The following is a 27,468-nucleotide window of genomic DNA, read 5'->3' on the forward strand; positions in this document are numbered from 1 at the left end:
AATTTCACCAAAATCTGATAATAAATGTGGCTTTTACGGGACTAGGACCTTAAATCGGCGGATCGGTCGATATGGAGGCTATCTCTAGATATAGTCCGATATAGCCCATCTTCGAACTTAACCTGCCTATGAACAAAGAAAGAATCTGTGCAAAGTTTCAGCTCAATATCTAAATTTTTGAAGAGAGTAACGTGATTCCTTCTCTGATGATGGCAAAATCTGCATGTTTGGGTGCCGGGCCATAACGGAGTAAGGAGAAATGACAGGGCAGACGATTTGGCCGTGAAGGCCAGAGGACTGCCGTCAATCAACTTGGTTAACCCGAAGCCTTTCAGGTCCACGCAGTCCGAGTTAAGGGAGTGGGCGACGAATGCGTTTGCAACATTGTGGAACAGCGAAACGGTCGCTAGGAAAGCGAAAATCCTATGGGGGGATCCAGATCGTGAGAAGACGAGACTATTACTGAAAGGAAGTAGAAAGGAGGTCAGTATAGCCATTGGTATCATAACGGGACACATAGGACTTCGGGCTCACTTATGTAAAATCAGTGCGGCAAGTGATAGCATGTGTAGGGCATGCGGTGAAGATGATGAGACGTTGGAACATTTCCTTTGTTATCGCCCGGCTTTCGCGTCTAACAGATACCGGCACTTAGGTGGAGACACTAACCCAGACATGAACCAACTTAGGGAAGTGGTATTGAAAACAATTAAGGATTTTGTAAGTAGCACGGTATTTCCAACTTAGAAATTTTCTTTTTAGAGTTTACTTTATTGATTTAAGAGCGCACAACAAGCCGATTACTGGCTTAGGTGTATGTCCATAATGGCATGGGACGGATTAATATATGCAATCTCTTTTCAACCTAATCTTACCTAACGTGATTTCAACAGACATACGGACGGACGGACGAAAATGACTTGATCGTCTTAGGTATGGATATTTCGATGTGCTGCAATCGTAATGACAAAATGAATATATCCCCATCCGATGATGGGTATAAAAATAGAAATTCACTCAAATTTAGTCTTTAGAAAAAATTTATTTGAAATTTTGTCTTTAAAAAGATTTCATTAAAATCTTGTTTTTAGCAAAAATTTTATTAAAAGTTTGTTTTCAAGTTTTGTCATTGAAATTTTAAATTTAGAAAAATTTCATTGATATATATTGTCTTAAGAAAATAAATGCATTAAAATTTTTGTCTTTACAAAAAATGCCATTGAGATTATATCGTTAGAAACAATTTAATTGTTTTAAAAAAATGTCTTATAAATTTAATTTAATTATTTTCTGTATAGAAAATAATTTTGGAGTGGGGGAGCTCGGACCCGAGGGCCCTTCCCCCTGGCTACGTCACTGTCCCCCATGTATCAACCGATTTCCACTTTAAGAGCCTTTGTCAGCGTTTTTCTTCAAATGAAAAGACAAAATGGACATATTTTAGAAAGTTTTGCTTATTGACTTTTTATTAAGTATTGCAATTTTCAATTAACTTTAATACATATCAAGTTCTACTTGAGGTTTGATTTATTAATAAAGAATGTTTTCCTTCTTTTTTTTGAAACATATTAACATATTTTGGTATTAATTGGCTAACATTAAACTAAAATCACATAAAACTACTTACATACACACATACACAGAAACTCATTTGTAGAATAATATGGAGAATGCTTAAAAGAGTGTTAAACAATGCTTAAAATGAGTTTTTTTTTGCTTAATAAAAATAATAGCCCAGTTATTAAAACTTTCAATATTGAAATAAAAGAAAAAACTTGGTTGAAGGTTTTCATGGTGAATTATTTTCTAAAATTTCGATGAAAAACTTAAAATAATTAAAATCACCCAATAGAGTATTTCCATTGGGTTATATGGGTTCGTTATGACTCTAATGGAGAAACATGGCTTAAGAGATGAAATATTAATTACTTGTATGTATGTATGCTCTTATACATAGATACACTGTAGGTGTAGATGATAATAATAGTTTGTAAATACTTTGAGGTGTCCTTTGTGTTTAGCTTCTTTCCATGGCTTATTAATTTGAAATTTTTAAGTTGAAAAGAATGTAACGATTGAATACTTTTTGTAAATTCTTGTCCAGAGAGCTTTTTTGTGTGTTTTATTTGTAAATTATCGTCGTCTTGCTTTTTGATCCAATATTCTTTCGGTTGCCATTGATTCGCCTTCAATAATTGGTACCCAGCAGACGGGCATTGCGCTTGCGACCCATATTGCAAATTTTAAAATGACATGGTGACATATCTGCGAAAATACAAAAGAAAACTAACATTTAAGGATGATAATAAATAAAGAATCACCTACATGATTTGGAAAAAAGCACCTTATGCAAATAATTTTAAAAGTAGTTCAAGTAAATAAAAAGTAATTTGAGAAAGCCAAATTAAATGCAAAATAAAGAGAATATGAGAGTAATATGATTTTTTATGAATTGAAACGAATGAAAGATTGGCAAAAATATGCCAAATTTTTATCAAATATCAACCGCTATTGCCAGTAAAGACTTTAATGTAAACTCTAGCTAACAAACAGAAATTCCAAGGTAGGAAAATTCATATTGACAAAAAGCGATAGCTTTAACAATTCTTTTTGAATTTTGCAGATAAAAGAGTCTTTGAAAAACAAAAATAAATACTGCCTGATTTGTTTTACAAAAATAACAAAAATACCACCAAATTAAAAAACTGCATTTTTTGGTAGATTGGCTGTGGTGCAAACATTTTTTTTTTTGCATGTGTTTAGAGGACATATAAAGTTAAACAAGTAAAACGGTGCTAAGTTCGGCCGGGCCGAATCTTGGGCACCCACCACCATGGATTTCTCTAAAAATGTATCCTTAATAACTGAGTTTGTATTTGAATTATTTTGGTCTCTAGAAGTGATATCGGTACTTAAGGGGGCCTATATCACCATATTGAGCGATTCGGATAAAACTTGGCACTGATGTTATAAGTCATAAAATAGAGTTTTCGGCTAAATTTCAACCAAACCGGATAAAAATTGAGGCTTCTAAGGGCTCAAGAAGTCAAATCCGGGGATAGATTTATATGGGGTCTATATCTGTTTAGAGACCGATTCGGATTATATTTAACACGAATGTTGAAAGTCATAACGAATGTTGAAAGTCTTTGTTCCACATTTCAGACAAATCGGATGAAAATTGTGGCTTCTGAGGGCTCATGAAATCATGAATAGACCGATTCAGATCATACTTGACATGGATGCTGAAAGTCATAACAAAAGTCTTCGTTCTAAATTTTAGAAAAATCGGATGAAAATTCAGGCTTTCAAGGGCTCAATAAGTCAAATTGGGGGATCGGTTTATATGGGGACTATATCTGTTTATAGACCGATACGGATCATACTAGGCATGGATGTTGGAAATGATAGCTCAAGTTTTTGTTCCAAGTTTAAGCCAAATCCAATGAAAATTGAGGCTTCTAGTAAATGCTGTATACCTTGTGCCTCACACTATTTTCTAAACTGTGCTGAAGTAAATGCCGTGCCTCTATCAGTGATTACTCTCTGTGAATTACCAAATATTGTCGCCTTTTTCGTCAACCTGTCGATTACCTTCCAAATTTCAGCAAAATCAGGCGAAATTTGAGGTTTATATGGGGGCTATATCTGTTTTTTGAGTGATTCACATCATACTTGGCAATAACGTTAAAAGCTTTAACACAAGTCTTTGTTTCAAATTTTAGCCAAATCCAATGAAAATTAAGGCTTCAACAGCGCAAGAAGTCAAATCCGGGGATCGATTTATATGGAGACTATATCTGTTTGTAGACCGATTCGGATCATATTTAGCATGAATGTTGAAAGTCATAACACAAGTCTTTGTTCCGAATTTCAGCAAAATCGGATGACAATTGAGTCCTCTAAGGGAGCAAGAAGTCAAATCCGGAGATCGGTTTATATGGTCGCTATATCTGTTTATAGACTGATACGGATCATGGTTAGGTTTAAGTAACAGTTTGTCATCAGACTCATATAGACGCTTCATTCATTGTGATACGACATGCGAATGTCCACATCCGCTAAATCAGATAGGTTCACAAAGAAATGAGAATCTAAAGTGGAACTCCTTCTGATTGCCAGTGTGGGACACACACACAGAAGGTGTTCTATAGTCTCTTCTTCTTTCTTGGGTGTCCTCATAGTTTCTGCAAAAGTCGTTGCTGGCAATCTTCAGTCTGTCAGCATGTTTTCCGACTAGACAGTGACCTGTCATGACGGACACATTGACTGAGACGTTTGTTCTAGTCAGTGACAGCAATGCAGTAGACCTCTTCAAGTCGTGATGTGGCCACATGGTTTTGGAATGCTCACAACCCCATCTTTGCGACCATCTATCATTTGCTGTCCTTCGGGCCTGGTCCTGAAATCTTAGCTTACATGTCGTGAGAGGCATGACCCCAGTTTCCCTGGAATTTTCTCGTCTGCTTTACAAATCCCTGAGATATTTCTGTGACCAGGCATCCAGAACAGGTGAATTTTGAACTGTTCAGCCATCTCGTTAAGAGATCTGCGACAGTCGAGGGTGGTTTTTGTGTTCAGAAATACGTTCTCCAGCGATTTAATGGCTGTCTGAGAAGATAATTATGCCAATCGTCGTAATGACATTATATATTAGCCATTCCACCACTTCCTTAATTGCAAGGATCTCGATATGACTAGTTCTAGATCTTTTGAGTACACCCCAAAGCCCAACTGGTCGTCTAGTTTGGAATCATCCGTATAGAAGTCTATGTAACTTCTATTACCAGGGATATCGTAGTTCCAATCAGTTCTATTAGGAATCAGTGGTACAGTACTTTTGATCAAAAAGCGACTCAGGTAGAGTGTAATCCACACTGCCTGGAACATCGGATATTTTATCAAGGATAACACAGTGTCCGTAGCCAACATGACCAAACAGATAGCTCCCTTAGCCTCACGGCAGTGGTTGCAGCAATTTGGGTAGTCACAATGTCCTGAGGCATTAGATGCAGCATTAAATTCAGTGCATCGGATGGTGTCGTCCTCAGTGCGGCTGTGATGCACAAACAAGTCATTCTTTGGAACCGGTTGAATATTGAACAGTAGATGGACTTTTGAAGCGCCGTCCACCACACCACAACACCATATAGCATTATAGGTCTGACGACTGAAGTATATACCCAATGCATGACGCGCGGTCTAAACCTCCCAACTTTTACCAATGGCTCTCTTGCAGGTGTATAGGGCAACATGACGATGATCAGAGATGCTGTGTACACTTCCCAGTCGTATATTCTTACGTTTATATCCTCCGACACAAAGGTAATATCTAATACCTCCTGCCTGTTCCTAGTAATAAAGGTCGGTGTATCTCCTTTCTTACAAATCGCTAGATTGCATCTTATATTGTAATATATTCGATAAGCAGCTCATCCCTTTCGTTGACATCCGAACTTTCTCATATCTAGTGATCAGTGTTGCCACTCAAGAAAATTATTTCCTAACAAAAGTCCTACCAAAACCTTCCAAATGTTCTACAAGCCAAAAATGTGGTTTTTATACCCATCACCGAAGTGTTGGCCATTTTCATCATCATCAAACTATACATTTTCGACGCAACAAAGTATATATACTAGATTGTCGTTATAGTCACATACGATCTAGAGATGTCAGTCCGTCTGTTTGTTGAAATCAGTCAACAGCCTAAAGTTCAAAAATGGTCAAAATCTTGATATAGCACCCTTTATACCGACATCCCCATAAGAAAAGTCGTATTTTTGCCCTGATTTCAAGGAACAACTGTGCCAAGTTTGGATAAGGCGATCTCCCGATTAAAAGTTCGAAAGACAAGAAATGCGCGTTTATACCAATTTTCGCCGCGATCTGGCCATATTCGTGTGCATCTGTAGATGCCCCGTTTTCCGATTGAAGGCATTGAATACACAAAAGCCGCATTGCTTACCCAGAATTCACCAAATTTGGAAGAGATCCTTTAACACTCGTACCAGTTACAGCCAATATCAGAACTTGCACCCTTTTTGCTGAAATTTGAAGCAGTAAGACCTCTTATAATAGTTTATGGCTCCTCGACATCCATGGTTTTAGTCTGAACTCTTAACGAATACACGAAAACGACAAGAAGTGAAATAATTTTTAGTTAACCCCAGCGATTTTTCAATAATTAACTTGGTATTTAGATGTTGGAAAAACCTATTAAAAATTGAAGTCAGCCTACCAACCTACTAAGCGAATAAAAAAACCAACTAATTTTGGTAGGAACCTACCAAAAACGGCAACACTGCTGCTGATGTGCATTAGCATCACTTCCTACAATGAGGCTCTTCTTCCCTGCAGAAGCGGCTTCAACCAGCAACTTAAGGTTTGAAGGCGGCATCTCTGAATCGTGTGCCATACAAAGTGAAGCCAGCCAATAATGAGACTTATTTATTTCAAGGCTGGGTTCTACTGGATCTTCAGTGCTTAGCGACGGAAGAAGAAAACAATTTAGACTACTCTTTGCAAGAATACAGGCTCTGTGTCTCCGTACCCTTGAGTAGCTTTTATTCTGGAATTGAGGCTTCTAGTGGCTATATCCAAATCTGAGCCGATATTGCCCATTTGCCATCCCCAACGATCTACATCAATAAGAAGTATCGGTGCAAAATATCAAGCGGCTGGCTTTACGCGTTCGACCGTTATCTTGATTTCGACAGACGGACGGACGGACATGGATGTCAAGACGATCCAGAATATATATACTTTATATGGGGTCGCAGATCAATATTATGAGGTGTTACAAACGGTATAACTAGATAAGTATATCCCCATTTTATGATGGTAGATATAAAAGAGTACCTATTACGAGGTAGAAAGAGTCCCTATGCCAGTATGGATGTGCTCAAGAAATCCACTGTACTAGAATGAGCCAAAATACCGGCAGATACATTTGTGCAGCTTGCAACTCGTTTTTTGTCCGACTCAGAGCAATAGTCAGTTGTTTGTCGGCTGTAATTTTTCACGTGGGGTTTTGGTATCACTTCCAACAACTGTGCTAAGTATGATTCAAATCGGTACATAACCTGGTATAGCTGCCATATAAACCGATCTTGGATCTTGACCTCTTGATCCGCTGGAGGGCGTAATTCTTATCCGATTTGGCAGAAATTTTGTACAACGGTTTCTCCCATGACCTTCAACATACGTGTGCAGTATGGTCTGAATCGATCTATAGCTTGATACAGCTCCCATATAAACCGATCTGCCGATTTTGCTTCTTTAGTCCCAACAAGGCGCAATTCTTATCCGAATGAACTGAAATATTACACAATGTCTTCTACAATGTTCAGCATTCAATTAATTTATGGTCTGAATCCGACTATAAATTGATATAACTCCAATAGCATAACAGTTCTTATTCGTTATTCTTTGTTTGCCTAAAAAGAGATACCGCACAAAGAACTCGGCAAATACGATCCATGGTGGAGGGTATATAAGATTCGGCCCGGCCGAACTAAGCACGCTCGCTAGGATTCGAACTCAGGTGTTCAGCGTCATAGGCGGACATGCTAACCTCTGCGCTACGGTGGCCTGCTGCAGACATAACAAGTAAAAACATCAATACAACTTCGAACAGATGCACAGAATCATGTGTATACTATGGGAGTAGTGTAATTTGTGTAGGCAAAAAATCTGCCCTTACACAAAAGCACATGCATTAGGTAAAGTACAGCTAATATACAGGGTTGTCGAATGTGGTTAATGTGATATTGATACCAGAGAGGCGTTTTCGCAATATATTCGGAATAAGTACAATATACCAAGGTAAGGCCCTTGAAGCCTTCACATCTAATATGGCTTAGGAGTAATTCTAATCGATATCGCTACTATGTGAATGGATTTCCATATTTGAAAAGACTATCAAACAATTTAACATATGCAATCCATGATGGAGGGTATATAATATTCGAGCCGACCGAATTTAAAGCGCATTTACTGGTCTAGCTTTCGTTTTCTTTAATTCCCATGAGCAGGCCCAACAAGAAATTAATCAATGAATTTATTGGAAATTTGCGTTGTTATTAGTGACGGTTATATATGGGTGTTGATTATAAATGAATGAAAATGAATAGATTTGTTATCAATATGTTTTGTAAACTTACATTGTTTACGAACTAAATTCGCCATGCACATACAAAAATGTTAGTAAAAAAAACAAAACAATGAAATACCCAAAAAAATAAACAAAAAATATTCCATTAACATTAAATTTGATGCAAAACACAGGTTCCAAACTTTCAAACTTACATTGAACATTCTTTTTGGTATTGTGCTCCTTAAAGTTGAGTTGATTATTTGGTGATTTGAGGACTTTTGCTGAATTATTGCCCATATCCAAACCATCATCTTCACTATTATCACGTATGTCATCGAAGAGATCATATGGAGGATTACCAGCCAATTGGTGTAAGCGTTCCAGAAACTCGGCAGTTTCCATAGGACTTGCGGTATCGTCGTCACCATCATAGTCAATGGTTAAGACAAGATCTCTGAGGCCTGGCCATTTCGCCAGATAGTTGGGTTGTTTGGCATTTGAATGGTGCCTTTTCTAGGGAAGTAAAATAAAACCAAAATATTAAAGATTAAAGTAAATTTTAAGATTTCTTTCAATAGAATTGGGGATTAGAAAAATTTTTAAGCAATTATTTATTTATATGCATGATTCTGAAAATGTCTTATTCGATTTTATACGGAATTTAATTTATGACAAAATTTATGTAATGATGTAAATGAAGATTAAAATAAAATCTTAAGATTTTTTTCTACAGAATTGGGGCTAAGGAAAATGTTAAAGCAAATATTTAAATGTGTGATATTGAAAAATGATTTATTTGATTTTATATGGAATTTAATTTATGATAAAATTTTATTAAAAAAATTATGCTGAACTGAAATGTACTATGACAAAATATTCACATCCCATCTTCTGTTTTGTTAAACGAATACCACATACCAATCCATGAAATATTTTGTCACCATTCCCACTGGCTAGTAAATCGTCCAAGAACAATTGTGAGACATCATTTTGTTTGGCCAACAATGCATCTAGACTAGGTCGTGCCATCGCTCCAGTAAACAGCATTGTCCACAAGACAGCCAGTAATATCAGCGTCGTGGTAAATTGACATTTGCGATTTAGCTTTGTCGTTGATGACGTCTGATGTGAGGACATTTTTTTTACCTGGAAAAACAGAAAAACAAGTTGCTAAATATGTATGCTAGCTGCTTCAAATGCGTATGTTGGGGATAATCAACAATAGCAAAAATAAAAAAAACCCCAACGTAATTGTTAAAGCAACCACCAGCAATGGAAAACAGTTACTTTTTTGAAAATGAGAACTGGAAACAAACAATTTACCCTGTTCAGGTGAGGGTGGATCATTGTTAAAGTTCAAGCCAAGTTATCCCACTAGCTTTACATAAACGTTTGTTGTGGTTTTTTCCATTCCCCTCTTCCACCATGAGGTTTCCTATTACAAAACAATGGTATGAAATGCAACACCTTTTTTTTGTTTAAAATTCCTAGAAAACACCAATTTCCCTTTTCATGTCATAAATGAAAAAACAGTCCTTGTTATTCCATCAGGTGTCCCATTCAAAGAGTGTTGAAATTTCAACACTTGAAATAAGTCACGTTGTGGTCCACTCTTTGTAATTTGTTTAGGCAAGAGCTTGAATTTTCTTTTAATTGTTTTACTGTGAAATATGGCAAAAGTATAACGTAACGGTTTTGCTTTGCCTATTGTGATTCTGGACTGAAAATCAAATGTTATAATGCTAGTGCGAATAATCCTTATTTCGTTTTAGGGTCAATCAATAAATTCAAATTTTTTGCAATTATTCTGCAAAATGAAAGGAAGCTAAAAAAATTTCGTCGAAAAGATAATTAAAGAAATTTGCAAAAGTAAATAGCAAAAAACAAGTAAAAGCGTGCTAAATTCGGCCGGGCCGAATCTTATATACCCTCCACCATATAACGCATGGGATAAGTTCTTTGAATGACTTTTTCAAATATATTGAAGCTATAGCAAGTTATAGAAAAAATACCACCTTCAAAATTTCAGCCAAATCAGATAGTAGTTGTGTTCTCTAAAGGCTCCAAATCAAATCGTTTATATGGAAGTAATATCATATTCTGAACCGGTATTGATCATACGTACGCGTGTGTTTTGGAAGTCGAAACAAAACTTTAAGGCTGAAATTTCAGCTAAATCAAATAATAACTGCGCGCTCTAGAGGATCAAATTTTTTAACCGAGAGAGATGTTTGAGGCGTGACGGTTCCTCTTTCCCCATATTGAATTCTCCTCAAAAATACCTTTTTTATACCCTTCGCCATAGGATGGGGTATTCTAATTTCGTCATTCAGTTTGTAACACCTCAAAATATTCGTCTAAGACCCCATAAAGTATATACATATATTCTTGATCGTCATGACATTTTAAGTCGATATAGCCATGTCCGTCAGTCCGTGTGTCATGTATGGGCCATATCGGTCCATGTTTTGATATAGCTGGCATATAAAACGATCTGGGATCTTGACTTCTTGAACCTCTTTAGGGGAGGCAATTCTTTTCCGATTTTGTTGAAATTTTGCTTGAGGTGTTTTGTTATGACTTTCAACAACTGTGCTAAGTATGGTTCAAATCGGTGCATAACCTGATATAGCTGCCATGTAAACCGATCTCCCAATTACATTTCTTGAGCCCCTGGGAGCCTCAATTTTTGTGCTATTTGTCTGAAATTTTGCATGAGGTATTTTGTTATGACTTCCAGCATTTTTGGTAAGTGTGGTTCAAATCAGTGAATATCCTGATATAGCTCCCCTACAAAACAATCTCTCGATTATACTACTTAAGTCGCTAGAGGGCGCAATTCTTACCCCATTTGACTTAAATTTTATACATAGACTTCTCCCAAGATCTTCATTATACGTGTCAAATATGGTCTGATACAGCTCCCGGTTTATAGCCTGATACAGCTCCCATATAAACCGATCTCCCGATTTTGCTTCATGTGCCCCTAAAGGTTGCTATTGGGTTGCCCAAAAAGTAATTGGGGATTTTTCATATAGTCGGCGTTGACAAAATTTTTCACAGCTTGTGACTCCGTAATTGCATTCTTTCTTCTGTCAGTTATCAGCTGTTACTTTTAGCTTGCTTTAGAAAAAAAGTGTAAAAAAAGTATATTTGATTAAAGTTCATTCTGAGTTTTATTAAAAATGCATTTACTTTCTTTTAAAAAATCCGCAATTACTTTTTGGGCAACCCAATACAAAGCTTAGCAATTATTATACGGTATCCTTTGTTTGCCTGAAAAGAGATACCGGGCAAAGAACGACAAATGCGATCTATGGTGTACGGTATATAAGATTCGGCTCGGCCGACATTCATAGTTTACTCTCAAGCCCAAATAAAATTTGAGACCTTTTTGATATCGTTCAATATAGTAGTTTAAATCCAGAAATACTTATTCCACGAACCATTCCTCCACACACCCATGGTTCCTGCACAAAAACCAAGACAAATCCTTCCCTAATGACAATCAGAAGGGTCTTCGGAGCCGCCGAAATGGCCTTACAATGGTGGAGATTTATCTGCAGAAACCGGACCATAGTCAGGCTTTAGAATTTCCACCATTGTTGCGCTAGCCTCGTCTTCTGAGTCCGCCAGAAAATCATCATCATAAGATTCGTTCGACCTTGGCATGATGAGTTTCCTTGCGCATCCAGAAGCAGTTGAGACAGCATTGGAACCCCTCTTTCTCAGGATACTAGACCCTTGCGGTGTGGACGATTCCCTCTTCGCAGCAAACCACCTTAAAAATAAGTGAACGCTATAGACACGCAGCGAATAGCAAGCTCACACCATATACCAGCAATCGTTGTTGACGCTTACGTCTCCCAACAACCAAAACAAAAAATGCTCCTTTAAATTCGTTGAGCTATTGTGTATTTGTTGATGAGCATAAAACGATTGCTGGTCGTATTATACGAAAATCTGCAATCCAAGGCAGTCGGTTGTACGTACCGGATTGGCCCGATGGAGTGTTTCATCGGCAAAGGCTCCCGCCTCAGAGTACAACAACAACAACAACACCAAAAATGTGCAAATTTTGCCCATGAACACTCCACTAAGGAACAGGGACAATTTTCTCACACATCAATGAGTGCAGTCCGATTTAAGTTTTAAGCTCAATGATAAAGGGTCTTATTTTAATAGCCGAGTCCGAACGGCGTGCCGCAGACACCTCTTTGGAGAGAAGTTTTTATATGGTACAGTACCTCACAAATGTTGCCAGCATTAGGAGGGGAAAACCACCGCTGAAAATTTTTTCTGGTGGTCTCACCAGGATTCGAATCCAGGCGTTCAGCGTAATAGGCGGACATGGTAACCTCTGCGCTACGGTGGCCTCCGTATTATACATTTTGAGCAATACTCACGAGGGCTCATATTGACCGCAACTGAATAGAAGATACACGCACGCAGTTGCCGTTCAAAGTTTTGAGTGCTGAAATTAATTTGCGTGCTCTGTAATGGCTTGGGTAAAGAAAAAAAATGGAAGCAAGTTTGCTACTGTTGAACAGACGTAGATTGACAGCACGTACGTCACTGGTTAAAGCAATTCTCTAACAAAAATAAAAAAACAATTGCAAAAAAACAACGGAGTATATGTATGCCGCTCAACGACACTTGATGTCACATTCCTCTGCTTGCTTTGGCTTGACATTCATCTGAGTGGTGCTTATTTTCAACCAACGCACGATGTCCGACTACCAAATTGAAAAAAACACATCGACACCCACACATTACGCAAACTTTCGGGCATCTCTGTGTTTCTAGCTAACCTTGCTTTTAGGTGGCATGCGTAATAGTCTCATGCAGTTCTCTGGTGTCAAAGTATATTTTGAGTTTCGTACTACCCCACTAGCGCACACTTTGAGCAGAGCTGGCAATATATCGATGGCAATATCGATATGTTATTTTTTGTTTGAATATCGATTGATATTTGAACAAAATGAAGGATTGCGTCGGATTTCTCTCATAACTTCTAACTGACTTTATGAAATTTGATTTTGTTCGGTCTGTGCATTGATATTGCTTCCATATAAATCGATCTCCTGATTTTTACATCTCATTTTCGTATACATAAAGGTGATGGGAACTTAACTATAGTGTCAATACTAGTGATATTTAGTATTAGAAATATCGAAAATAAAGAATGCTGTGATTATCGATAGTTTGCCAGCTCTAATATTGATGCCAAACCAATTCGTATGACTCACCCACACAGGGCTTATCGGGTACACTTTCAACGCCTTACCCTGCTGTTTTAATCGCGGCAGGAGGATTTTCAGTCTACTGCAATCCGCCAGACTTTAGATATGTGGTTGAAGTTTCTCAGACAAGTGTTCGGCAACAACTGCTGAGTCGTCTTTTGATTCCCCAACCCCACCGCTTCTATACACATTCAGCTTCCACTTGTTGAGGTCTGCGAGAGAGCCGGAGTTTAGTACGAATACTGCTAGATCATCCTGTGAGCACAGCAAACATCTTTATCTCTTCTCTTTCTTGGCATAGCATAGTAGTGGTGTAGGCTATAATTATCAGTTGTGTGCCACACCCCCACATGATAAGAGACGACCATGATTACACAAACTTGCTGTGATGTTTGTCTATTATGCGAAGCACGTTCCAACATTTTTTATTTAATATTATCGCGTGCGAACTTTGATTAGAATCAGGTACTTGAGAAAACCTTGAATCGTATGATTGCATCCATTACTATAGAACAAAAACAATATGTTTACCTCTCAAGTTGGTTTGCAGATAGTAGTGAGTAGGTCATTGTCTGTCTGTCTAATACAATTCAATAGAAATTGTCAAATTGCAATTCTGCTTAATAAAATGATTTAAAAACTTTTAGAAGCATCACTACCAGCTCGTAAATACCAGCTAGCGTCGGTTTTTTTGAGCTTTGTTGTTTCTTATCAGTGGCGTTATTTTAGAAGATGCTGTGGTATCAATGGATGTTTTGTTCTGATTTGCGGGGACTTTGAATAATCTCACAAAATCTAACATAAAGAGATTTATATTGTTGTAAAACAAATACGTTTGCTATAATATAACGAAATACTAACAATGTCAATAGAACTTAAATGATAATTATTTATGCTTTATAGTGCATAAAGTAATAAGTTCTGTAATGCTCACAAAAAAAAAAATAATAATTAGAACTAAATAAGCAGGGATCAGAATCTCTTTTCCTGAATGAGTTGGTAGTGAGTTCATGGGTTCGATTCCTGGACTGCCACTATTACCTTACCATATCCCGAAACAGACTCAGAGCTTTTTATACCATCCACCGAAGGATGGGTTTATACTAATTTCGTCATTCTGTTTCTAACTTCTCGAAATATTCGCCTAAGACCCCATAAAGTATATATATTATTGATCGACATGGAATTTTATGTCGATCTAGCCATGTCCGTCCGTCCTTCTGTCTGTTGAAAGCACGCTAACTTTCGAAGGAGTAAAGCTAGCCGCTTGAAATTTTGCAAGAATATTTTTTTTAGTGTAGGTCGGTTGGGATTGTAAATGGGCCATATCGGTCCATGTTTTGATATAGCTGCCATATAAACCGATTTTTGGTCTTGACTTCTTGAGCCACTAGAGGGCGCAATTCTTATCCGATTTGGCTGAAATTTGGCATGACGTGGTTTGTTATGACTTCCAACAACTGTACTAAGTATGGTTCAAATCGGTTCATAACCTGATAGAGCCAGATCGGTTTATATAACAAACCGATCTGGGATCTTAACTTCTTGAGCCTCTAGAAGGCGTAATTATTATTCAATTTGGCTGAAATTTTGAACAACGGCTTCTCCCATAACCTCCAACGTACGTGTGAAATGCGATCAAAATCGGTCTATAGCCTGATACAGTTCCCATATCAACCAATCTCCCTATTTTAGTTTTTGAGCCTCTAGAGGGCGCAATTCCGATTCCGATCCGATTTGGCTCAAATTTTACATGAGGTGCTTTGTTATGACATCCTAAATCTGTGGATAGTATGGCGCAAATCGGTACATAATCTGATATAGTTGTCATATAAACCGATCTGGGATCTTGACTTCTTAAGCTTCTAGAGGGCGCAATTACTATGCGATTTGGCATATGAAATTTTGTACAACGTTTTCTCCCATGACCTTCAACATATGTGTCAAATATGGTCTGAATCGGTCTATAGCCTGAAACAGCACAACAGTGATACCGGGAAAAGAAGTCGACAAATTTGATCTATGGTGGAAGATTCGGCCCGGCTGAACTTAGCACGCTTTTACTTGTTATATTTAGATGGCGGCTAGATCACTACTTGTTATATCCATCACCGAAGGATAGGTGTTAGGTTAGGTTAGGTTTAAGTGGTAGTCTGCCATCAGTCTCACCATTGTGAAAGCACTTGAACGGAAGAAAGAAAATGCCTTCTAGTTGATCTGAGTCGATCTAGCCATGTCCGTCCGTCTCACCGTCTGGCGAAATCTCGATAGCGCTCGAACGAATGAAGATATCTGGTTGAAATTTTGAACATATACTCCCTATTGATGTTGGTCGTTCGGGATTGCAAATGGGCCATATCGGTTCATATTTGGATATAGCTCCCATATACAACGATCTCCCGATTTGGCATATTGAACCCCTGGTTTTGTTATGACTCCCAACTACCGTGCCAACTGCGGTCCAAATCGGTGTATCCTGACAAAGTCTCTCGATAAGTTTTCTACTACCCCCAGAAGCTTCAATTTGTGCCTGATTTGGAAACTTGGTACGTAAAATTCGCATATGTCTTCAACTATGTTGATTTGTTGGAATCTTCTGCAGAATCCATAGTGGTGGGTTCCCAAGATTTGGCCTGCCCGAACTTAGCGCATTTTAACTTGTTCTTCAAACTAAATAGAGAAAACTGGCATAATGTTTGGATTCGGCAATCGTATGTTGTGTTCAATAAATTGGTTTATATGATAGCTCTATCAAAAGGTGTACCGTTTTCGGCATACAAAGATTCAAATTTAAAAATACAAACACGAATATTGGCACTACGGTTAGTTGTTGCTGATAATACATTTTGTTCCCTGATTTTCTTTAAGAATTTCTTGTTTCGATGTCTTAACTTCTGTACAATTGTAGATTGATATTTTGAACAAAAACGTGAAATTTATAAAACTGATTTACGAGATGACCATTATCATTTTGCATGTCAACATATTTCATTTAAGATTCCCCCAGCAATTTAAAAATACATAATTTGGTTTTATTATCACAAAATCCCATGGGGTATGGGATCATTGGAACCATTAAATGCATATTTTCTAGAACCTTGACATTCATGATCTTTATGCTACTTTCAATTTGTTGCTTGCAATCAACAATGATGTGATATCTAAAATGTCTTATTGTTATTCCTTCTGAAAAACTTGGAGAGACTAATTGGGACATGCATCAGGGACCGTCTCGTCACTTTATCGGTATGCGATTACCAGCATGCTTACCCTAAGGGTCGATCGGTTGAAAGTGCCCATCATAATGGGTCCCATTAATTTTGGTAAATTGGGTTAATACGCTGCTGAAAGGCCGGATTATCACTGCATCCCAATCGGAGTACTTGATTAAGAAGATTGAGACCAGAGAGAAAGGGCGATATGACTAGGCGAGTTATTGGCGCCTTTAAATAACCAATGGACACCCTGATCCACATGCTGTCGGTCGGACCGGATAGAGCTTGTTCAGCTATGAAGGTGTTCGATGTTAGATATTGATTTTTTATGCATGATTTAGATTTGTGACAAAATTTACAACAACTTTGCCGCAACAAGTGTCCACATCTGGTAATTCAGTTAAAAGTTATACAGTTGGAAGTCCAAAAATGTGTAATAGTGTATTTTTTGATCAAAAAAAGTATTTTCATTTCATTTATTAAAAAAAAAAAAGCTTAAATATAAATTTTTTTCTTTTTATTCGGAAAGAGAACATATTGTAGAAGCGTTTTAAGTAAAATTTGAATAAGATATGTCAACTTCAAATATAGAAAATAGAAAATCTTTTATTAAAAAATTGGAAAAACCCCTCGAGATCAAAAACGTTAAAGCCCAGATCCCCTAATTTAACACATGTTTTTTTACTTCATGTGTTGCACCTAACAATATTTGTAGCCTCCACAGCAAATTAATTAAAAAATGGCGATTTTGAAACCATCTTTGCCCGAAAGGAGTATTTCGGGGATTTTTGTAAAAAAAAATTCGGGCAGAGTATTTTTGGTTTCTAGAACACTTTTATCTGCCATGTTTAAGATATCTCTATTCGTTTCTTTCTTAGAATTTTTTCAATTTCGTTTTCAGAATAAATGAAATTGTTCGCATATTTTTGGAATGAATTTTGCAAACTAGCTAACACCTCTGCTCTAACCATTACAAATTTCAGAAGAAATTTGATATCTAGCTAACACCACAGCTCTAACCAAATTTCAAAGAGATATCTCTACCGTTGCTTTGTTGTTGTAAACACATTTTCATATGGAGGTGGCGATCCTCGTCAAGCTCCTGTAAAAAAATAAAACATCACGTCACCTTTCATCTTCAAAGGCAGCAAAAACAGCCTTATACTTTTTTTACATCGGTCGTTGCGTATATTGAACCTTCTCTGAGAGTTCGAACATTCCAGGTCCTGATTCGAAAATAATACTCTTAAAATCCTATATGAAGGTCGTCCAGATTAAGTAAGTCTTATTAGTTTTTTTTTTCAGAGTTATTAATTTGTTTTTTCTACAAGGGCCAAATATATGGATCTTGCAGCACATGTTAGCTCACTACCTTTAATCGATGCTAAAGATAGCTAGTCCACGATTGAGATTCAAAAAAGACTAAAGCTGCCCGGAACTTTACCAAGCGAAGCCACTCAGAATCATGTGTTGGTATCCATGATCACTTTTGTCACCATTGTTTGGTTGACTTGTGATAATGGGCTACATTAAGTATTTGTGGAAAATTTGGCCAGATAGTAGCGTGATTTCGATAGACAGACGGACAGAGGGACCAATATATATATATATATATTCTATAGGATGTCAGATCAATATTTCGACATATGCCAAAAGGAATTTTAAAGTCAGTGTATCTCCCTCTTATGGTGAAGGGTATACAAATTACGGATTAACTGGCTTATTTGATGAACTGTATAGCTTTTCTATGTTTTGCTAACGTTTTATATATGATCAGTATTGTTCAGCGATAAACCGAAATTCACTTACCAGAATAGTGTGGAAATTGCAATGATGTTGCAAATCAATTGTTTGACAAAATAAAGAAATCTTGACCGATGGTGTTGTGGTGCGTATACGTTATATCTTTTTGTTATATCCATTATACGCTCCCAAGTATTACATATTCAATTAAAAAAATTCATTCAAATATGATTTCAGTCGGACAATAGCACGCGGCCGAATGAACACCTCTAACGTAAGCACACATTTTTATACAACCTACACTACTACTGTGTTACAGGGTATTATAACTTAGTGCATTTGTTTGTAACACCCAAAAAGAAGAGATATAGACCCATTGATAAGTATACCGATCGACTCAGAATCACTTTCCGATTTGCAGTAATAATGCAATAAAATGGTGATTTGTTAACCGATTCTCTTGGAATTTGGAAGGATTTCATATTTCATAGAAATCGGTTAAGATTTAGACATAGCTCCCATGTATATATATCGCCCGATTTTCATTCCTAGAGCCTCTGCAAGCGCATTTATTGAGCAATCTTGCCAAAATTTTGCACAACGCTTTCCTTGACGACAATCACAATACCTATAGAGTTTGTTTAAAATCGGTTCAGATTTAGATATAGCTCCCTTATATACGTTCGTTTGATTTTAAGAAATATTGCTATAAAGTGTTCATTTGATTACTGATTTCGAAATTTGGCAAAAAGGATTTTCTTATGACTTTAAATAGTACTAGTGAATTTCATAGAAATCACCTGAACCGATTTCAATGAAATTCACCAGTTTTATTAAAAGTCATAAGAAAATCCTTTCTAAGCAAATGAGTATGTATATCAGCCGACTTTAACTTATAATGCCACTGCAAGCGCATTTATTGACCAGTCTTACCAAAATTTTGCACTACGCTTTTACCGACGACTACCACAATATCTAAGAAGTTTGGTCGAATTCGGTTTAGATTCAGATATAGCTCCCATTTATATGTTCCTCAGATTTTGGATAATTTGCAATAATGTTGTCAACCGTAGTTATTACAGTCTGAACATATTTACTCGAAATTTGATACGAATTGTTTAATAACCCATCTGAAAACATCCGCCAAGATCCATCAAAATTGGTTCAGAACTAGATATAGCTTCCAATTTCTACTTATAGGGTATGTGTAGGGTATTATACGGTCGGCATCGCCCGACTTTTGCCTTTCCTTACTGGTTACTTCCAGTTATCCCAAAGAGAAAGTCGATCAGGAAAAATTTTAAATGCCTTTTTTGTGATGCTTCTATTTACATACACAAATGCAAACTTAAAAATCTTATTTGTATTTATTTTGTAATTTATTCTTTAACATGCACTGACGACTATTTATGTAAACAAAAATGCAATAAACCTTCAGCCTCCAACCTTGGTATTGTAAACTATGTGGATAAAGTGAATGTAAAGTCATGCAGTAACAAGTTTACTATCTATTCTTATTCTACTATACTCGTTCATCATTATTTGTTTTTATACCCACGATCGAAGGGGTATATTCATTAAGTCATTCCGTTTGCAAAACTTCGAAGTATCCATTTCCGACTCTATATAGTATATATATTCTTGGTCGTCGCTAAAATCTAAGACTAGCCATGTCGGTCCGTCCGTCAATCTGTTGAAATCACCCTACAGTATTTAAAGATAGAGATATTGAGCTGAAATTTTGCACAGATTATTTTTTTGTCCATAGACAGATTAAGTTCGAAGACGGGCTATATCGGACTATATCTTGTTATAGCCCCCATATAGACCGATCTGCCGATTAAAGGTCTTATGCTTATATAAGTCATACTTATTATCCGATTTCGTTCAAATTTGAGACAATGAGTTGCATTAAGACCCTCAACGCATTGTCTCAAATTATATATATCCAAATCTCGACCGATCTGGGCCGTCTTCAAGAAGGATATAGAGGGTCTTAATGTCCTTCTTGAAGACGGCCTAGATCGGTCCAGACTTGGATATAGCTACCACAAGCCTGATTTCTCGATTTAAGGAATTGGGCCCATAAAAGGCGCATTTACTGTCCGATTTTGCCAAAATTTGGAACAGTGAGTTGTGTTAGGCCTTTCGACATATTTTTTCAATTTGTCCTAGATCGGTCCGGATTTGGGTATAGCTGCCACATAGTCTAATCTCTCGATTTAAGGTCTTGGACCCATAAAAGGCGCATTTATTGTCCGATTTCGCTGAATTTGGGATAGTGAGATGTGTTAGGACCTTCGACATATTTTTTCTATTTGGCCCAGATCGGTTCAGATTTCGATATAGCTACCATATAGTCCGATTTCTCGATTTAAAGTCATGGGCCCATAAAAGGCGCATTTATTAACCGATTTCGCAGAGATTTGACACAGTGACTTATTTTAGGCTTTTCGACATCCGTCTCCTATATGGTTCAGATCGGTCTATATTTGGATATAGCTGCCAAAAAGACCAATATTGAACCAAAATTGAACAGTGATTTGTATTAATTGGACCACCTAATGTCCGTGCCGAATTTGGTTCAAATCTGACCATATTACGATATAGCTGCTATGGGTGCATAAATAATGCAATTTTCACTGGATTAACACGAATGGTGGTTTACATATATACCCGAGGTGGTGGATATCCAAAATTCGACCCGACCGAAGTTAATGCCGTTTGACTTGTTTTTTCTCTTTCATCATAAGCCCATAATAATTTGAATGTATCTTGAATGAAAATCTGCTACTTAAATTGTATTCTAATTTCATCATTATTCTAATTCTTATATTTGAAATGGCCATCATCATTTGCCATCTATTCAATACAACGCAATTGCCTTGGCATATCTTCAAACATTTGCTTATTCTATAATAATTTTAGATTATCGTTTTTGTCAAATTGGGATGATGTTATCACCAATGAATATAATAATAAGTGTCACATTCGGCAGCTTAATTAAGCACTTAAATATAATTTATGAAAAAAATACTAGAACGCATCTTTACGCAATAAATCTCCCTGTATTATTTTAAACAAACATATACATTTGTATTTATATAATTTTTGACAAATCGATTTGCTATTAAGTTTCTAGAAATCTATAGAAAGCAGCAATTTAAAATTATTTAAAATAATGATTTTAGTGTTTTTAATTTGTAAAGCAGTTCTTTTTTTATTTTAATTTTGAATTCCACTCAATAGTATAAAAATAAAAACCCATTTTTATTTTCCGAGCCGAGTTTTATATACCCTGTGACTTGGATCGCCTTTGTCAAGTCCTTTGCTTGATTTCTCATTATAGTCAGCAATAAAAAAAAAGAAAAAAAAATGGATGACCTCCCTTTTTTTGCGGACTATAAAGAGAAATAAGAAAGTACGAATAAGAATCCCCAAAAATGTTTTATGTATTTGGGTTCGAATTACTTAGCCAAATTGGATAAAACTTGCATTCTCTAAAGGCTAAAAATGACTAATCGACATATCAAAGCATGGACCGATTTTGCCCATTTAAAATCTCAGACGATCTAAATCTATAAAAAATATTTGTGCAAAATTTCAAGCGTATAGCTTTACTGATTCGAAAGTTAGCGTACTTTCGACAGATAGATGGAAGAACTCTAAACCTTTCTGCAGCCTGATTTATGGGTCCGACAAGCAGACACCCGAACATTTCTAAATCGTCTCATATTTTTAAGACAATCAAGAATAAATACATATATTTGATAGCATCGGAGATGAATATTTATAAACTGAATGGAAAAAATTAATAAGTTTCCCGTTCTATAGTTGTGGTTATATAAATTGATGTTATAGCTTTCTTCTTATAATATATTAACGACCTTATTCACAAAACTTAATGTAGATTTGAAATAGGTTTATTTGACTGATTTCCTTTATAGAACTATCAAATGAATCTATTTTAAGACTTCATTAATCGTCTGTTTGTCTATATGGAAACGAATTTTTCCTGTAATTCAATAGTTTATTTAAACTGCAATACGAGCAAAAGGGAAGAATTTTGATTCGACATCAGATTCATCAAAGTCAAAAGAGCTAATAACTCATTAAAAATAAATACCAAACACCGTCTATGTAGACGAATATAGATCGAAAAAAGAAGCCCAGACGAACGAAAAGCAAACATTCGACATCGACAAACAGGCTATAAGTTTTGTGAATAAGGCCGTAAATATTTTGATTTAAAATGCCTAAAATTTAATTTTTTTTTCGCTTAATTCGTGTTTTTGCTCCAAAATACACTTTTATTTTATTGTTTTTATATTTTTTTTACTATTTCATATTTTTTGAATTAATATTGCACTTACCTTGCTAATTTTTCTTTAAAACAGTATCGAAATTAATCCACTTGAAGCACTTCTTTCAACGGTAATAACTGTGCACTCAATCTCTTATTCAGTTTTTATTTTATTTTGTTATACGAATAATGGTTCTTGCACTTTTCTTTATCTCTTGTAGGTGTTTTTGCAATCTCCAGTCTAGTTTAGCTTAAAGTCACTCGCGTGCCAATTGTTTAATTACAATTATGATTAATTGTCTGCTTCCTTCCGTTTTGGCACTAAGGGAAATTTATATTTGTTTTTTTTTTGCGTTTGCTAATGTTTCAAATGACAATTGTTGCAATTGACGTTTATTCGAACAATGATATCTTCAGTGATAACTGAAGTGTTTTTATAGTAGCCTGCCAGCAACAAGTTGTGTTGGTAGTGAGTTTAACACTAATACACATACACAAAAAGCACTTGAGAGCAAGCTCTGACATTGTGTGTGAGTGTAAATGGAGTATATAGGCGTTTGTGTTAGTTAACAAAGGTAACAAAAACGAATGAAAACGTAAGTTACGATTTGTCACGACGGGTAATAGATGTTCCCAACTGTTGAGCTTTTCAGTTGTTCGTTGGTTCTTATTGATAACCGCTGGCACCAACACATGTATAAATGCTTCAAACGACGAATATGATTTGTACCCAAAAGACGAAGAGAATGTTTGCTCCACAATCGTTTCGTTTGCCGACTAATATATTGACACTTAAGACCCACCAAATGCCGGGAAATACGAGATTAGAATAGAATATCAACTTTTTTGTCGTCACAAAGAGAGAAGAAGGAGAAAAAGGGTTTTGAATCCAGGTGATGATGATGATGATGATGATAATGATGATAATGATAATGATAATGAAATCACAGTTCGTGTGTGGGCGTTGCAAAATATGACCACCCCCAATGCTCGTTTGACGTAAGTGTGTGTGTGTGTGTGGTTTTCTTGAGATCAAGTCGGTTTGAACTGGTTTTATATTTTTTAAATAATATTTTAATATAAATATATATATTTTTTTTTTTCAATTAGTTATTCACTTGTCTCAACTGCTGTCTTGAGTTTGAGCGCTTCTACTTAACTGAGGGTATTCGGATTATACACATCAGTCTTATACGTACAATTGTCATATTAGGAATCGCGCGATGGTTTGAACTAGAAGCAAAATTCAAATTCAATGTGAATTATTTTTATAGCCAATGTGTATGTATTAATTTTATTATTTTAAGTATACAATACAATTTTGCATGCATGTGATTCAAAGTTAAGTATTTGTATACCTTCCACCATTGGATGGAGGTATGCTAACTTCGTCATTCTGTTTGTAACACATGGAAATATTGGTCTGAGACCCCATAAAGTATATATATTCTTGGTCGTGGCCATGTCCGTCCGTCTGTACGTCCGTTGAAAGCACGCTAATTTTCGAAGAAGTAAAACTAGGCGTTTGTAATTTGCACTAATACTTCCTGTAAAAGTATATCGGTCCAGGTTTTGATATAGCTCCTGTATGAACCGATTTTTCGGATCTAGACCTCTTAAGCCCTTAAGGGCAACATTATTATCCAATTTGGCTTAAAATTTGTACCATAACGTTTTCTATGAAGTACGAATCACAAAGGCCCTCAATGACTCGCTTGTGTCAACATGTCGTAGTGCCAAGCCAAGGGGCAACAGCGACAACCCCATAGTTGGTTGGTCTAAGGAAGGACTGCAGAAAATTCTTCAACAGAGCGAAAGAGCACCAAACGATTGGGACATCTATAAGGCTGAGTTAAGAAAATATAAGGGCGAGCTGAAAAGGGTTCAGAACAAATACAAGGTGGAATTCTATAGCTCTGTGGAGAATACTTCGGAGGCCTCTAGGCTAAGGAAGATTCGGTCCTCTAGACCTATTATGGTGGGGTATATTCAGAAGTCGGAGAATGTATGGACACATTACCCGGGAAATTCTCCAACGGACAACGAGACGCTAGAAAAGGTTTTCACAGGTATGCACTCGTCTCAGGTTTTTAGAGAAATTATGTCTGATCCGAAAATCCTTTAGGCGATAAGAAGTTTTGACTACTTTAAGTCGCCTGATGATGTATCACCGTTTGAATTACAAGCTGTGTCTGATGGACTGGTTTCTTGGCTTAGGGAGATATACTTTGCTTGCATCAGCATGTCATATATACCTTTGGAATGGAGGGACACAAAAGTCATTTTCATTCCGAAAGCAGGAAAACCTTACCATATGAAGGCAAAAGATTTTCGTCCTTCTAGTCTGTCATCCTTTATGCTGAAGACTCTAGAGAGGTTGATAGAAACATATCTTTGGGCAGAGATCCTTGGAGATCGCCTGTCGCGGCAGCAGCATGCATATGGTAAAGGCAAATCCACTGAAAAAGCCCTTCACTACCTAGTCGGCTACATAGAAGGTTCTCTCGCTGTCAAGTAATATACAATGGTAGCATTTCTTGACATTGAAGGTGCTTTCAATAATGTAAAACCGACGTCAATCATTAAAGAGTTGCAGTTTCTAGGCATCAACTCTACCGTGAGAAAGTTTATGAATAACTTAATTACTAAAAGATGCATTACGGCAGGCTAAGGATCTGTGCATCTTAAAAGATGAGTCAGCAGAGGAACACCTCAAGAAGGTGTATTGTCTCCTCTACTTTGGAATATTGCCAAATAGCAGTATATTATTGTCTCTGGAAAAAAAAGGTGTAAAAGTGGTCGCGTATGCTGATGACGTGGCAATTGCGGTTAGGGGAAAGTTTCCCAAAGTGGGCTACCGAAAGTGGTCCGTGCTAAACAGAAGTAGTTCTTTTCAGCAGGAGATACAAGTTGCCTACAGTGGCACCTGTCCCCTTGGTAAAATGTTCCATTTACAGAAAGCGCAAAATACCTGGTGTTTTGCCAATGGCTCTCTTGCCGGTTTATAGGGCTAGAAAGGCAAACTCATGCCCTATAAACCTGCAAGAGAGCCATTGGCATAAGTTGGGGGTTCAGACCGCGCGTCATGCTTTGGGTATATACTACAGTTGTCAGACCTATAATGCTATATGGTTTTGTGGTCTGCGCTTGAAAAGTCCACCTACTGTTCAATACTCAACCGGATTCAAAGGATAGCTTGTTTGCGACACCATCTGATGCATTGAATTTAATGCTGCATCTAATGCCTCTGGACATTGTGGCTAGACGAATTGCTGCGCCCACTGCCGTGTGACTAAGGGAGCTTTTTCTTTGGTCATGTGGCGGCTACGGACACTGTGTTATCCTCGATACAATATCCAATGTTCCAGGTAGTGTGATTTACACCCTACCTGAGCCGCTTTTTGTTAAAAATTACTGTACCACTATTCCTGATAGAACCGATTGGAACTACGATTTCCTTGACAATAGAAGTTACATAGACTTCTATATGGATGGTTCCAAACTAAACGACCAGGTGGGCTTTGGGGTCGTAGATCTAAAACTGGTCATATTGAAAGGGTTACCCTACCACTGCAGTGTCTGTCTAACGGAGATCCTTGCAATTAAGGAAGTGGTGGAATGGCTAAGACACAATTTCATAACGACGATTGGTATAAATATCTTCTCAGTCAGCCAGGCAGCCATTAAATCCCTCGACTGTCGCAGATCTCTCAACGAGATGGCTGAACAGATCAAAATACACCTGTTCTGGGTGCTGGACAACAAAGATATCTCAGGGAATTGTGAAGCGGACGAGCTTGCGAGACTAGCGTCTCAGTCATTGTGTGTCTTATCGGAAACTGTGAGGACACCCTAGAAAGAAGAAGAGATTATAGAACACCTTCTGTGTGTGTGCCCCACACTGGCATTCAGAAGGAGTTCCAGTTTAGGTCCTCATTTCTTTGAGAACCTATCTGATTTAGCGAATGTGACCATTCACAAGTTATTGGGCTTTTGAAAGCGATCTGGATGGTTCAACGGTAGGAACTAGAAGGAATCTTCTTTCTTCTGTTCCTGTGGTATCACAATGGACAAAAACGTCTAAGTGAGTCTGATGGCAGACAGCCACGTCAAACCTAACCTAGCCTAGGGGACTGGGGAGACTATAGAACACCTTCTGTGTGTGTGTGTCCCACAGCGATATTCAGAAGGAGTTCCAGTTTGGGTCCTCATTTCTTTGAGAACCTATCTGATTTAGCGGATGTGACCATTCGCAAGTTATTAGGCTTTTGAAAGCGATCTGGAGGGTTCAAGGGTAGAAACTAGAAGGCATCTTCTTTCTTCTGTTCCTGTGGTATCACAATGAACAAAAACGTCTAAGTGAGTCTGAGACAGACAGCCACTTCAAACCAACCTAGCCTAGGGGAATTATGGATTAAAAAACGTGTACCCAATTGGGGGATTTGGGTAGCCCACTTTGCAGGCGTTCGGCGTCAAGGCGGACATGCTAACCTCTGCGCCACGGTGACCTCCAATAGCATAGCAATTCTTATCCATTATCAAAAGCGATTCATAATGAAGGGTATATAAGATTCGGTCCGGCCGAACTAAGCACGATTTTACTTTTTTTTTTATCAAATATAGCACTTTTAGGCCAATACACACCTCTAGCGAAATTTTCAGAAGCAAACACAAGGTGACCAATCTGTCGCACTTTTTTGCTGATAAAGCGCTCATAAAAATGAAGCCATATAACATAGGAAATCAAACCTGTCTATAATAATACACGACAACAGTAAATCTGAGTAAGGTTGAAGGTACTGACAGTGTTGTTCTCAAATTGAATTTCTTATGGCCCTTTATATATAAGGGTCCGCGATATTAGGTTTG

At 37.1% G+C, this 27,468-nt stretch overlaps 1 protein-coding gene across 1 annotated transcript; it reads right to left on the bottom strand.

Annotated features, from left to right (window-relative positions):
- Positions 1 to 1,779: 1,779 nt before the first annotated feature.
- Positions 1,780 to 23,454, bottom strand: LOC106083979 (uncharacterized). Its single transcript, XM_013247329.2, has 4 exons — positions 22,670 to 23,454; positions 9,014 to 9,241; positions 8,308 to 8,608; positions 1,780 to 2,265 (listed from the first exon to the last, which is right to left on the bottom strand). Exons 2-4 carry the CDS (start codon positions 9,230 to 9,232, stop codon positions 2,189 to 2,191), a joined length of 597 nt encoding a protein of 198 aa, XP_013102783.2. The 5' UTR covers positions 9,233 to 9,241; positions 22,670 to 23,454; the 3' UTR covers positions 1,780 to 2,188.
- Positions 23,455 to 27,468: the final 4,014 nt, after the last annotated feature.

This window comes from Stomoxys calcitrans, chromosome 1 (assembly GCF_963082655.1).
Source record: "Stomoxys calcitrans chromosome 1, idStoCalc2.1, whole genome shotgun sequence".
Lineage (NCBI taxonomy): Eukaryota > Metazoa > Arthropoda > Insecta > Diptera > Muscidae > Stomoxys > Stomoxys calcitrans.